Here is a 12,494-nt window from a genome sequence, read left to right on the forward strand (position 1 = left end):
TAATTTTGGTCCTGTAGTGTATGTCAATCTTGAAAAAACAAACATTGATAACCAGTTAACACATAGGCCTGCCTACTTAGTACAATCGACCCCATCCCAAGGGGAAACACTGACCAAAACTAAGGTTCCTACCCTGTCACATACAGGCTGATATAGGCCTACTGAGACTCATATTGGCTGTCTTATAAACATTTTGACCAAAAGCACTTTAATTATATTCTGAAAAACATAACACATACAGTAGTTAATGTATTTGCTTATCAAGCCGCTACTGCATGGTTACAAGACACTACTGCATGGTTACAAGTAAGTTTTAGTATGCTACTCAGATGGCACCATCATGTGGAGAGATTGCAAAAGTACAGCTTTAGACAGAGAAAATTGGCAATTAAATTTTTTGGGTCAATTTTCTAAACCCACTGAAATAGTTTTATACAATTCATTAAAAAAAACCTCTCACAATGCATGCCTTTTAAAAACCTAGCGCAAAATAGAATGGTGTTCTATTCTTACTTTGCTCAGTGTTTTACAAATAATGTGTAGTACACTTTATTATGGTCAATAATACTAGTTATTTAAAAACATAGATAACTAAATATAAAACCCATGGCTGTATGCTAAACAACTTTTAACCAAAACAAATTGTCCGAGTTTCTGTTGACTGACATCCACTGTAAACATGGTGGTTGTTTTCCACACCGTTTTCAGTCCAATCAGCTCGAAGGGGCGGGCTCTGACACAACTCTAGACAAAATGGCGGATGTTGTTGATTTGCGGCAGGGTCAGTGATAATCGGAGTTCGCCTTTTCACTGATTTACTGCAAGACATTACAGAAATAACATAAGAAAAGCCATAATCGTTGTATGGTGAGCTGCAATGAAAGGCAAAGAAAGATCACCGATTAAAAAGCGTTCTCGGGCTTTGGATGATATCCGAGACAGGGGAGGAGGCCACCCGCCCAGCAAGAAAATGAGGGCTATATCGGTTTCCAGTGGGAGTAATAATGGAAATAGCTCGACTAAAAGTGACGGAGGATCTACGAGAAGGAGTTTGTTGGGTGACAAGAGAGGCCGGGATTTTGATGGACATGTATCGAGTCGAACCGGCGGGAGTAACCATAGCTATCCCGTTGCTGCTACTACCTCTATCGGTAAGAATCACAACCTGGGTTTGACACTCGATTTAGCCGCGGCAAGGACTAATGCTCGCGGCGAGCGTGTTCCGCCTCCACCTAACAACAACGAGAGTGAGTACAAAACTCTCAAAATCAGTGAACTGGGCACACAGTTGAGCGATGAAGACATAGAAGACGGACTTTTCCACGAATTCAAAAAATTCGGGGACGTGAGTGTCAAAATAAGCCGCAGCAACGACGAGAGAATTGCGTTTGTCAACTTCAGAAAGCCCGAGGATGCCAGAGCAGCTAAACACGCACGGGGCAGGTTAGTACTTTATGACCGACCTCTGAAAATCGATGCAGTGTACATTAACAGGAGGAGAAGCCGTTCTCCAGTTGAGCGAGTTGACAGAGACCCATATGTTGGAGCCCCAGGCCACAGACACTTGCACACCCAGAGACCCCTCTCCCCATCTGTGCTTGGATACAGAGACTACAGACTACAGCAGCTGGCCCTTGGGCGCCTCCCTCCTCCCCCACCTCCTCCTTTGCCCAGAGACCTAGAGCGGGAGAGGGAGTTTGCCCTGTTTGAAGCCAGGGTGCGCCCAGGTCCAGCTTTCATTGCAGAGAGAGCTTCTGCTTTCCGCGAGGAGGATTTTATCTCCCCAGAGGATGACCAAAGAGCAAACAGGACGTTGTTTCTGGGCAACTTGGACATCACTGTCACAGAGACAGACCTGAGGCGGGCCTTCGACAGGTTTGGGTTGATAACAGAGGTGGATATAAAGCCCACACGGGGACAGACCAGCACATACGGGTTCCTCAAGTTTGAGAATCTCGACATGGCCCACCGCGCCAAACTCACCATGTCTGGGAAGATAGTGGGCCGTAACCCCATAAAGATTGGCTATGGTAAGGCCACCCCCACCACACGCCTATGGGTGGGTGGGCTCGGACCCTGGGTCCCCCTAGCAGCATTGGCCAGAGAGTTTGACCGCTTTGGTACAATAAGGACCATTGACTACAGAAAGGGGGACACTTGGGCTTATATACAGTACGAGAGCCTTGACGCTGCTCAGGCTGCGTGCACTCACATGCGTGGCTTCCCTCTGGGTGGGCCCGAGAGGAGACTCAGGGTGGACTTTGCAGACACAGAGCACCACTACCAGCAGCAGTTCCTTCAGCCTCTTCCTCTACCCCCCTTCGACATGGTGGCAGAGGCTTTCATCCACCGCGCCATAGCTGAGCCCCTGAGGGACAGGGAAAGGACTCCACCGCTGCTCCACTTCAGAGAGAGAGAGATGGGCTTCCCCGGGGCCGAGTGGCCCCCCATCCCGGCTATGCGTGAGCGGGTACGTCCCGGGACCTTTGAGCCGCTGGAGCGGGACCGGCGGCCGGGAGGGAGGGAGCCCTGGTCTCTGGAGCGAGAGCTGGTGGGGCGCGGCTGCGACCCAAGACGGAAACGACACCTTATGGATGACGGTCGCCATCTTGACGTCTCTCCTGACAGCACTGACCGCACGGCACGCCGACACCGAGGGGGCCCATCCCCAGATGGTAGCCCCAACGGGGGCCGCTTCAGTGACTCAGAGCGTACCCCTCGTGGCGACGACAGACCCTCCCCTGGACGAGACCGTCGCCTCAGTCTGGAGCATCCTGGTGGGGGGGACAGGAGACTAAAGAGCCAGGGGAGTCTTGCCGAAAGAGGGGCCTCCAGCAGTGGCCTCTCATCCTCAGCAGGGGAGCGGAAACGTAAAGCCGGCGACAGCAGCAGCAGCAAAGGACCTGGAGCTAAGAGGGATCGCTCCTCAGACCAGGGCGGCTCTAAAGGTAGTCAGTCATCCAAGCTGAGCCTGGCCTGGCACGGCATGCTCCTCCTGAAGAACAGCAACTTCCCTGCCAACATGCACCTCCTGGAGGGTCACCAGGGCGTGGCCAAGGACCTCCTCGTTGACGGCCCCACGGGGAGACAGGTGGGGGAGCTCAAGATCACTCAGCGTCTCCGTCTCGACCAGCCCAAGCTGGACGAGGTCTCCAGACGCATCAAAGCGGCCGGCCCCAGCGGCTACGCCGTCCTCCTGGCGGTTCCCGGTTCTGGCGGTGAGGAGGTGTCGTCAACGGACCCGGCGGCTTCAACACAGCGTCCTCTCCGAAATCTGGTGTCCTACCTGAAACAGAAGCAGGCAGCCGGAGTCATCAGCCTGCCGGTTGGAGGCAGCCGGGATAAGGACCACCAGGGTGTTCTCCACGCGTTCCCTCCCTGTGAGTTCTCACAGCAGTTCATTGATGCCTCGGCTAAAGCTCTGGCCAAAACCGACGAGGACTATCTGGTGATGGTCGTGGTGCGAGGTCCATCATAACTACAATCAGATAGAGGAAGCGAAACATCAATGATATTGTAAAAAAGAAGAAAAACTACTATTGCATGCTGTGTGTTGAGTTCTGCCTCATGGGGTGCTACTAGAGAGTAGGGTTATGGGGGGTTATGGCTATGTCACTATTTTTCCCACCAAAATAAGTATAAAATGTCCCCCTGAAAGTCAACAAATGTGTAATTTTGGAACCCTGTTTTATAAAGGGTGTGATCATTTCTAGCCAACATATGCAGAAACAATTCAGCTGGAGTATTATAAAAGGGGGACATTCTATGAATGAAGTGAAAAATCTACTGTAATTTAAAATTAGGTATAATGGCCCCTTTTTCGTTTTCATTTAGGAAAACTTGAACCGACCGCTGTTTGTAAAAGTTGAAAGTTCTCTCTTAAGATTTTCTCTGCTGTTAGTGTTCGGTTGTATTATGTATACGTTATACTACTTAATGCTTATTACAATCAGTTGGTGTCATTTAAAGTTAATTATATATTTTTAGCAAAATATTCACCTCAAAACCCTTTGTTCACTAACCATTTCTTTATTCTAAATGTCACATTTTGAGAAAGATACCATCAGGCCCTGTTTTGACTGGTATGATGAGGGTATAAATCATTCCGTTTGTGTTTCTCATAAAAAAATGATTGGGGACATTGTTGGGATATGTCTTTACTGTCTTCCATATTGATCAAATGGACTTACTGTCTTTCTCTAATACATGAACATGTTCTAAACCTAGAAAACTGAATGTACCTATGCACGGTAGGCTATCTGGTGTTCGGTTACACCTGGTGTTTTACCATGTATAACTGGTTTGGTTACACCTGGTGTTTTACCATGCGTAACTGGTTTGGTTACACCTGGTGTTTTACCATGCGTAACTGGTTTGGTTACACCTGGTGTTTTACCATGTATAACTGGTTTGGTTACACCTGGTGTTTTACCATGCGTAACTGGTTAGGTTACACCTGGTGTTTTACCATGCGTAACCGGTTAGGTTACACCTGGTGTTTTACCATGCGTAACTGGTTAGGTTACACCTGGTGTTTTACCATGCGTAACCGGTTAGGTTACACCTGGTGTTTTACCATGCGTAACTGGTTAGGTTACACCTGGTGTTTTACCATGCGTAACTGGTTTGGTTACACCTGGTGTTTTACCATGCGTAACTGGTTAGGTTACACCTGGTGTTTTACCATGTGTAACTGCTTAGGTTACACCTGGTGTTTTACCATGCGTAACTGGTTTGGTTACACCTGGTGTTTTACCATGCGTAACTGGTTCGGTTACACCTGGTGTTTTACCATGTGTAATTGGTTTGGTTACACCTGGTGTTTTACCATGTGTAATTGGTTCCGTTACACCTGGTGTTTTACCATGCGTAATTGGTTCCGTTACACCTGGTGTTTTACTCTGTGTAATTGGTTCGGTTACACCTGGTGTTTTACCATGTGTAATTGGTTTGGTTACACCTGGTGTTTTACCATGTGTAATTGGTTCGGTTACACCTGGTGTTTTACCATGTGTAATTGGTTTGGTTACACCTGGTGTTTTACCATGCGTAATTGGTTCCGTTACACCTGGTGTTTTACCATGCGTAACTGGTTTGGTTACACCTGGTGTTTTACCAAGGCGTAACTGGCTAGGTTACACCTGGTGTTTTACCATGCGTAACTGGTTAGGTTACACCTGGTGTTTTACCATGCGTAACTGGTTTGGTTACACCTGGTGTTTTACCATGCGTAACTGGTTTGGTTACACCTGGTGTTTTACCATGCGTAACTGGTTTGGTTACACCTGGTGTTTTACCATGCGTAACTGGTTAGGTTACACCTGGTGTTTTACCATGCGTAACTGGTTTGGTTACACCTGGTGTTTTACCATGCGTAACTGGTTCGGTTACACCTGGTGTTTTACCATGTGTAATTGGTTTGGTTACACCTGGTGTTTTACCATGTGTAATTGGTTTGGTTACACCTGGTGTTTTACCATGTGTAATTGGTTTGGTTACACCTGGTGTTTTACCATGTGTAATTGGTTCCGTTACACCTGGTGTTTTACCATGTGTAATTGGTTCCGTTACACCTGGTGTTTTACCATGTGTAATTGGTTCCGTTACACCTGGTGTTTTACCATGCGTAATTGGTTCCGTTACACCTGGTGTTTTACCATGCGTAATTGGTTCGGTTACACCTGGTGTTTTACCATGTGTAATTGGTTTGGTTACACCTGGTGTTTTACCATGCGTAACTGGTTTGGTTACACCTGGTGTTTTACCATGCGTAATTGGTTCGGTTACACCTGGTGTTTTACCATGTGTAATTGGTTCGGTTACACCTGGTGTTTTACTCTGTGTAATTGGTTCCGTTACACCTGAAAATCCTGTGTGTTCAAGAAATGGTTAATGGAACACTACAAAGTGGGTTGTGACAAAATGTGTAAAGGAGGTTTAAACAGCTATAGATGGCTTTTAGTTGCTGAGTGTAAATTCCTAACTTGGCTGTGGTGTAGCTTAAATACAGTGTGTTCAATCGGTTTTCAAATGTGTTTTCATGTTTAAGCGACTCTCCAGTAATATTTGGGCATATTGAGAGGCTGAATGAGGAATTTAGAAGTGATTTTTGCCCAGCTAATATAGATGGGTCCATCAATGCAATGACGCGACAAACAAATAGCCTACTAAGAGAGATGCTAAGGGTAGATTTTATTGTGTACATTGTCTTTAGCACCACTTGACCCTTGGTAGTACGTTGTGATCTATAACCTTTGACCTATAATGTGTGATAAGATTACACTAGAGATAAAAACAGACTTTTATTTGTTGGTCCGGTTTCATTCAATCAATATGCCAATGTTTGTCGCCAAGTTTGTCTGAATATGACAATATTTTAATGGTAATTGCTAACAAATGATATACAGTAATCCTAATAATCAATAAGTAAAAAGGTATTCAATATATAAACTGATCATTTAGTTTTTTTTGGGGGGGGGGATTGTAAGTTTTATAAGTTGTAGTGCTATTATTTTGTAGTATTTTTTTTAACCACAGTTTTCCCCCTTTGTCAGCCAACAGTTAGATTTTTAAGACCTATATTTATAGCCTACTTTTGGTACCATTATATGACTGTCTCTTTAAAAAAAAAAAAACGAAACTGAGTTGTAGTTTTAAGATGAGGTTGGTTTAGTTTTATCTGTTGACGAAACCTTTACAGGAAACTCTGAAGAGAAGGAAACTACTTAGTATTTGTTACGTTTTCACTGAGAAGGCAGCTTTTAAGTTGTGTGTCATTTTGTGTTCTGTTTTAAGTGGAGTAATAGGACCCTCTCGCTTTGTGCTTGTGTACCTGATTTCATTGGGAAGACAAGAAATGGAAAATCCTCTTCCCACACTCGTCTTACTGCCAAGTTGTTTAACACTCAGAGAGAAAGTGCATTTACGCACTTATTTGTCCTCCAAATATCAATAAATTGTTTCATTTGAGGGAAACCTGTTTCTGCCCTGGAAATGAATTGAACAGAGGGAACTGCTCTGACTACCCCGTCTGTTGTGTTTCCAAACAGGAATTGTTTATCACTTTGAATTATTGCACAAGAGAAGGGAACCAAACACCTCTTTGCTGATTGTTAGAGACTAGGAGAGACCTCTGTGTTTGTTCGCTGATGATCGCCTGTGTGTGTTCTCTTATACACACCTTTCAGGAGCTGTTGGTAATCTGTTTAGCTAACAGGAGCTGTTCAGAAGTTGTTGCTATTTAATAGCATACCTTTTGACCCCAGTACCTTTTTACCCCTCCAGGGCCGGGCTCCGCGTGTTAGTCCTACTGCCCCAGCAGGTGAACCCAGTACACAGTGGGGCAGGAATCACAGGATCCATGGAGGAGCCTCCCACTGTGCCCACTGTGTCTGTGTCCTGCTGGTTTTCAACCACCAGCCCATGTCCTGCTGCTCAGCTGTGTGGAACAGTGGCAGGCTGACACGCTAGTGCAGTATGTGGGAAAATGGAGCTGGAATACAGTAGCAGCCCCTTTCATTTCATTTTCCTCTACAAGGTTTGAGTCTTCACAGGCTGGATTTGCAGCATGCCTCCATTTATTTCACTGTTGTCCTCTACAATTGCTGGTCTGTTTGAGTTGACCACAGCCTGGGGTGTGTCTGTGGCTGTGCCTTGTCCACGGTTCCCTACACAAGCAGAGGTCCTGTCACCGGCTGCCACGCATGATGCATCTCTTTGGGTGCAGTTTCTTAACTCACATAGCAGCTCTACAGTACCACTGCAAGCTGTTGCACTGCTGAGGGAGTCACCTGTGACCTTTCAACATCTCCCAGAAGAATGATTATTGTTGCCATCATAATTTAGATTTCTTCAGTTTATGATTTGACTCCATGTATGCAGTGAATGGATGGAAGATCGCCCCCTTGTCATGAATAGGAATATTGTTTATTGTTGCTGCGGTTTATTGATTGAATATTTTCCTGAAAGAGGATCAGGAGTATGTTTGTTCTGCTACGGTTTCCCACGACAGCCGCAGAACAACATCCGACATCATCTATTTCACGTGAACAAGGGAATTTAAGCAGAAAAGGTCAAGTGAGTAGTTTGACTCAACATTTCCACGTCGTGAAAGGATCCATATATATATTTTTTTGTTTTGTTTTTATTTTGTGACAGTTCAACCAAAAGGCCTCTTATCCAATGAAGAAATATTTCATATTTATCCCCTATTGCTCCTACCCAGTACGAGTGCATCACGGCCTCCCCTCAGTACAAGTGCAATAATAGCAGAGATTAAATCCCACCTTCCGTTGTTGCTGAAAAAAAGACAATGCCACTGGAGAAATGCCCTCTAGAGGATCATGAAGGAACTGCAGGACCAGGGGAGGCTGCTATCAATAGTGTAAGGGCTATAGGTAGCCACTACACTACACTGATGGCATGGAGAGAGACAGCTTGTTGCTGTCACTCCCTGTTGGGGAATAAGGAGAGGGGAGGCTGCTGTCTGGCCTTTATTATAAGTCTGGAAGAAGCAGAGGTATGTATATTTTATTTATTTCACCTTTATTTAAAAAGGAAGACACAGATTAAACATCTATTTTACAAGAGATATACATTACAATAAAAACAGAATGATAACACAACATAAACATATGTATATAAAACAATATAATTCAGTACACAATAAGAAAATAAACATATTTAATAAAAGTCATCACATTCAACTACATAGAGGTTCTACATCAATAATTTAAACTGTCTGAGTGGCACCAGCACAACTAACTGCAGTGAACTCTGCAGATTGTTCCACAAATTAGGGGCAACAAAATGCAGATTTTCCTACATTTCTGGAGACTGGAGTGATCTCTAGTGTTATCCATTCCTGTGAACGGGTTTGGTAACTTATGATTCTTATCTTAATTAATGATGTTACATTAGAGGACATTTCTGGAAGATTTCTTTGTAAATAAATAAAAGAGAATGCAGCTCTCTTCTTACAGACAGTGAGGTCCATCCCACATTTTTATACAGACTACAATGATGAGTCCTAAAATGGTCCCCTGTGATAAAACGTATTGCAGAATGGTAGACTGTGTCCAAGGGTTTTAAAACAGAGGTTGCCGAATGCATGTAAACAATATCACCAAAATCCAATACAGGGACAAGTGTTTTTGAGCAATCTTTCTCCTATTTTCAATACTGAGGCATTATTTTTTTTTATATAAAAAACTATCTTGGATCTTAGCTTCTTAGTCAGATTTTCTATATGCATAATGAAGGACAACTTGTCATCAATCCAGACACCCAGATACTTATATTGAGAAACAAGCTCAATTTGGGCTCCATTTGTAGCGCAAATATGCAAGTCCTCAGGGTCAACATTTCGTGACCTAGAGAACAGCATGAGCTTGGTTTTACTTGTATTTAACACTAATTTAAGATCTGTACGTGAATTCTGAATTTAATCAAAGTTATGTTGAAGTTCACGAATGGCCTGCTGCACAGAGGTGGCACAGGATTACAACATTGTGTCATCTGCATAGCGATGAATGTTACAAGTATTAAGTGTCTCCTACGTCATTAATATACAAAGTGAACAATAATGGACCCAAAATCAACACCTTTTTGAATCTCAAGAAATTCAGATTTAACCCCATCTGTCAAGATGGCTTGAGTTCTGTCGCTAAGATAATTCTGAAACCATAAACAGGCCTATTCTTGATAACTTCTTCAGCAAAACAGAATGATCAACTGTGTCGAACGCCTTTGACAGATCAATAAACAAGGCAGCACAGCTCTTTTTAGCATCCAAGGCATTGACAAGATCATGAACAACTAGCGTGGTTGTTGTGGTAGTACTATGCCCAGGCCTAAACCCTGATTTGGTTTATATTGAAAATACAATTATCAGATAAAAAAGGAACTAAGTTGTATATTAAACAAGGATTCATGAATCTTAGCTAAACAAGGTAGTCTTGAAATGGGGCGATAGTTGTCAAGATAATTTATATCCCCACCCTTATAGAGTGACAGCGCATACGTGGATTTCCATGCTTTTGGAATACTTCCTGATAACAATGTTAAATACAAAAATGTGGGCGACTGAGCCAGTATTAAGGGGTGCTGCACACTTAGGCAGACCATGCTCCAAATGATCAGCACCTGTGGATTTTTTTGTTGTCTGTCTGTTATCCAGGACTTACCAGAAAAAAAGAAAACTCCTGACCAGCATTTTCAGTATCATTCCAAAAAAAATTAACCATCAACATCCAAACTACATTTTTCAAGAGCTGGCTTTGAAATACATTCAAATAAAAAGCCTGCAGAGATAAAATGGTGATTAAATACATTAATGATATACATTTTTCAGTAATAGGGACAGAATCTGAATTTGTTTCTTGGGGGAGAGAAGAGGATACACAACCCTTCAGTGATTTAACAGCTTTCCAGAATTTAGCTGGGTTCACTGTACATTCAGATAGTGTATTAACATAATAATCAGATTTTGCTTTTTTAACAAGTTTTACACAAAGATTTCTCAATCGCCTGAAAGACTGTGAGAGAGAAATTAAGTATTTACCTGATTTGTTAACTGCCAGTCTGGGCCTGAGTCTGTGAATCTAGCTTTGGCCCAGGCAGCATCTCTGTTCTGTATGACTTCGGGATAGCTCTGGACTGAACCAAGGGCAATACCTATTTTTTTATGATCCATTTTTTAAAGGGAGCATGTTTATCTACAATACGTTTGAGAAGTGGTTCAGGGCCAACTCTGTGTAAGGTATAGATACAATACAATCAAAGTCACCAAAATAAAGGTCACAAAAAAAGGCCTGTTCATTAAAATGTTTAAAATTCCTCTTGTTGATAAAACGAGGTTTGGATCGAGGCATCCGTATATCCCTGACACATACAGTGGGACAGTGGTCACTAAAATCCAAAGCAAATAGCCCACTCCCAGCATATTTCTCTGGGGTATTTGTGAATATGAGGTCAGTCAAAGTCGATTTCGTAGGGTCCTTTTAAGTTTGGACGAGTAGGCTTTGTAATCAGCTGGGTCAAATTTAGATTAGTACAAAAATCCTTTAAACAGTCAGCATCCTGCAATCCCCATGCAAGATCAAAAATCTCCAGCAATCAACATCTCTGGGGTAGTAAAAATGGCAATTAAATCAGTGAGTTCGTTTAGTACACACTTCTTGGCAGAGGGCGGACGATAGATTCCTATAACTGTTATTTTTGAGTTTGAACCCAACTGAAGACTTAAAGCCAATAATTCAAATTGTTTAGGACACCACCACCTTTGCCTTTCCTATCAGCCCTAAACACATTTTAACCATCCATAGCAACCTTAGAGTCCAGGGTTTTATCAGTTAACCAGGTATCAGATAAAATAAACATGTCAGGGTCTGCCTAAGAGACCCAGATATTGACATGATCCATTTTAGGTAATAAACTACAAATGTTAAGATGTAAAAATGTCAAACCTTTTCTGCATTTAAAATCACACAGAGTTTCAATACAAGTCAGATTATTTTGAGATTTCAGAACAACAGGAGACTCAAAGATTGGATTATACCTATTAGGAAAATAGCAATGACATTTCTCCGCTTAGCACCATTTGGCATGTCACCACTTTCAGATACAACATGTGGAACTCTCACAGTGACCAAAGGGGAGATGGTAAAAACATACTGACATGTAATGCTAATATTGTCCTCACATCAATGTAGTTGACCAACAACCTTTCCAATGTTTGATGACAACAGCCGGGAGCCATTTTCACCCAGATGAATTCAGTCTTCCACAAAATAGCCAGGCCTATTCCAGAAGGAGTCATAATTGACGATGAAGGACATGCCCAAGTCCTTAGTCAGACGCATTCACCACTGGTGAAGAGACCAAAAGACGGCTAAAACACTAAAACATGGAATTGAGTCCGAGACAATGATATGTTCTGCTAATTTCTGAGCTGTAAGAAAATTGTCTCTTAGCTTTACAGATTTCACACGCATAATATCATTAGATCCAATATGCTACACAACTGTTTTCAGAGCAGGAATCTGTTTCTTGATGGTGGGCATGACTTCTGATAAATCCTATTCCCTAGCTCCAGGGGGAAAAAAGTGTACGGGTATTTCAGACCGTGGAGCGTCCCAAAATAATGGTTGATGGCTGTTGTCCATTTCGAGCCGGAGCCCTCAGCCCAACCCTAGCCCCAGCTGGGGTTCCTCTAACTCACCCCCTACAAATTACAGGAAAAGGAGACCCCGTTGAAGCCAATATTATGTTACAGTAAGTAGGATACCGTAAATAAGGGGTTCCTCTGTTTTTACCTAGCACCTACAATCCATTCAGTCTAACCTGGTAGGCAACTTAAAATACAACCAAACATGATTTTCCACCTCCATTGGCTGTAATCGATTCACTAACAACTTATTATATTACTACTTGTTACATTACAGCCATAGGTCTACAGTAGTGTCAGGAAGCACTGGGTCTATTCACCAATTCCA

The 12,494-nt window shown here is 43.1% G+C and overlaps 1 protein-coding gene across 1 annotated transcript; it reads left to right on the plus strand.

Moving 5' to 3' along the window:
* The first annotated feature begins 726 nt into the window (after window positions 1–726).
* LOC106566394 (RNA-binding protein 15) lies at window positions 727–6,975 on the plus strand. The gene has a single exon (XM_045692900.2). The coding sequence runs from the start codon at window positions 878–880 to the stop codon at window positions 3,476–3,478; it is 2,601 nt and encodes an 866-aa protein (XP_045548856.1). The 5' UTR covers window positions 727–877; the 3' UTR covers window positions 3,479–6,975.
* Window positions 6,976–12,494: the final 5,519 nt, after the last annotated feature.

The sequence above is a fragment of the Salmo salar genome, chromosome 13 (assembly GCF_965601325.2).
Source record: "Salmo salar chromosome 13, fSalSal1, whole genome shotgun sequence".
Lineage (NCBI taxonomy): Eukaryota > Metazoa > Chordata > Actinopteri > Salmoniformes > Salmonidae > Salmo > Salmo salar.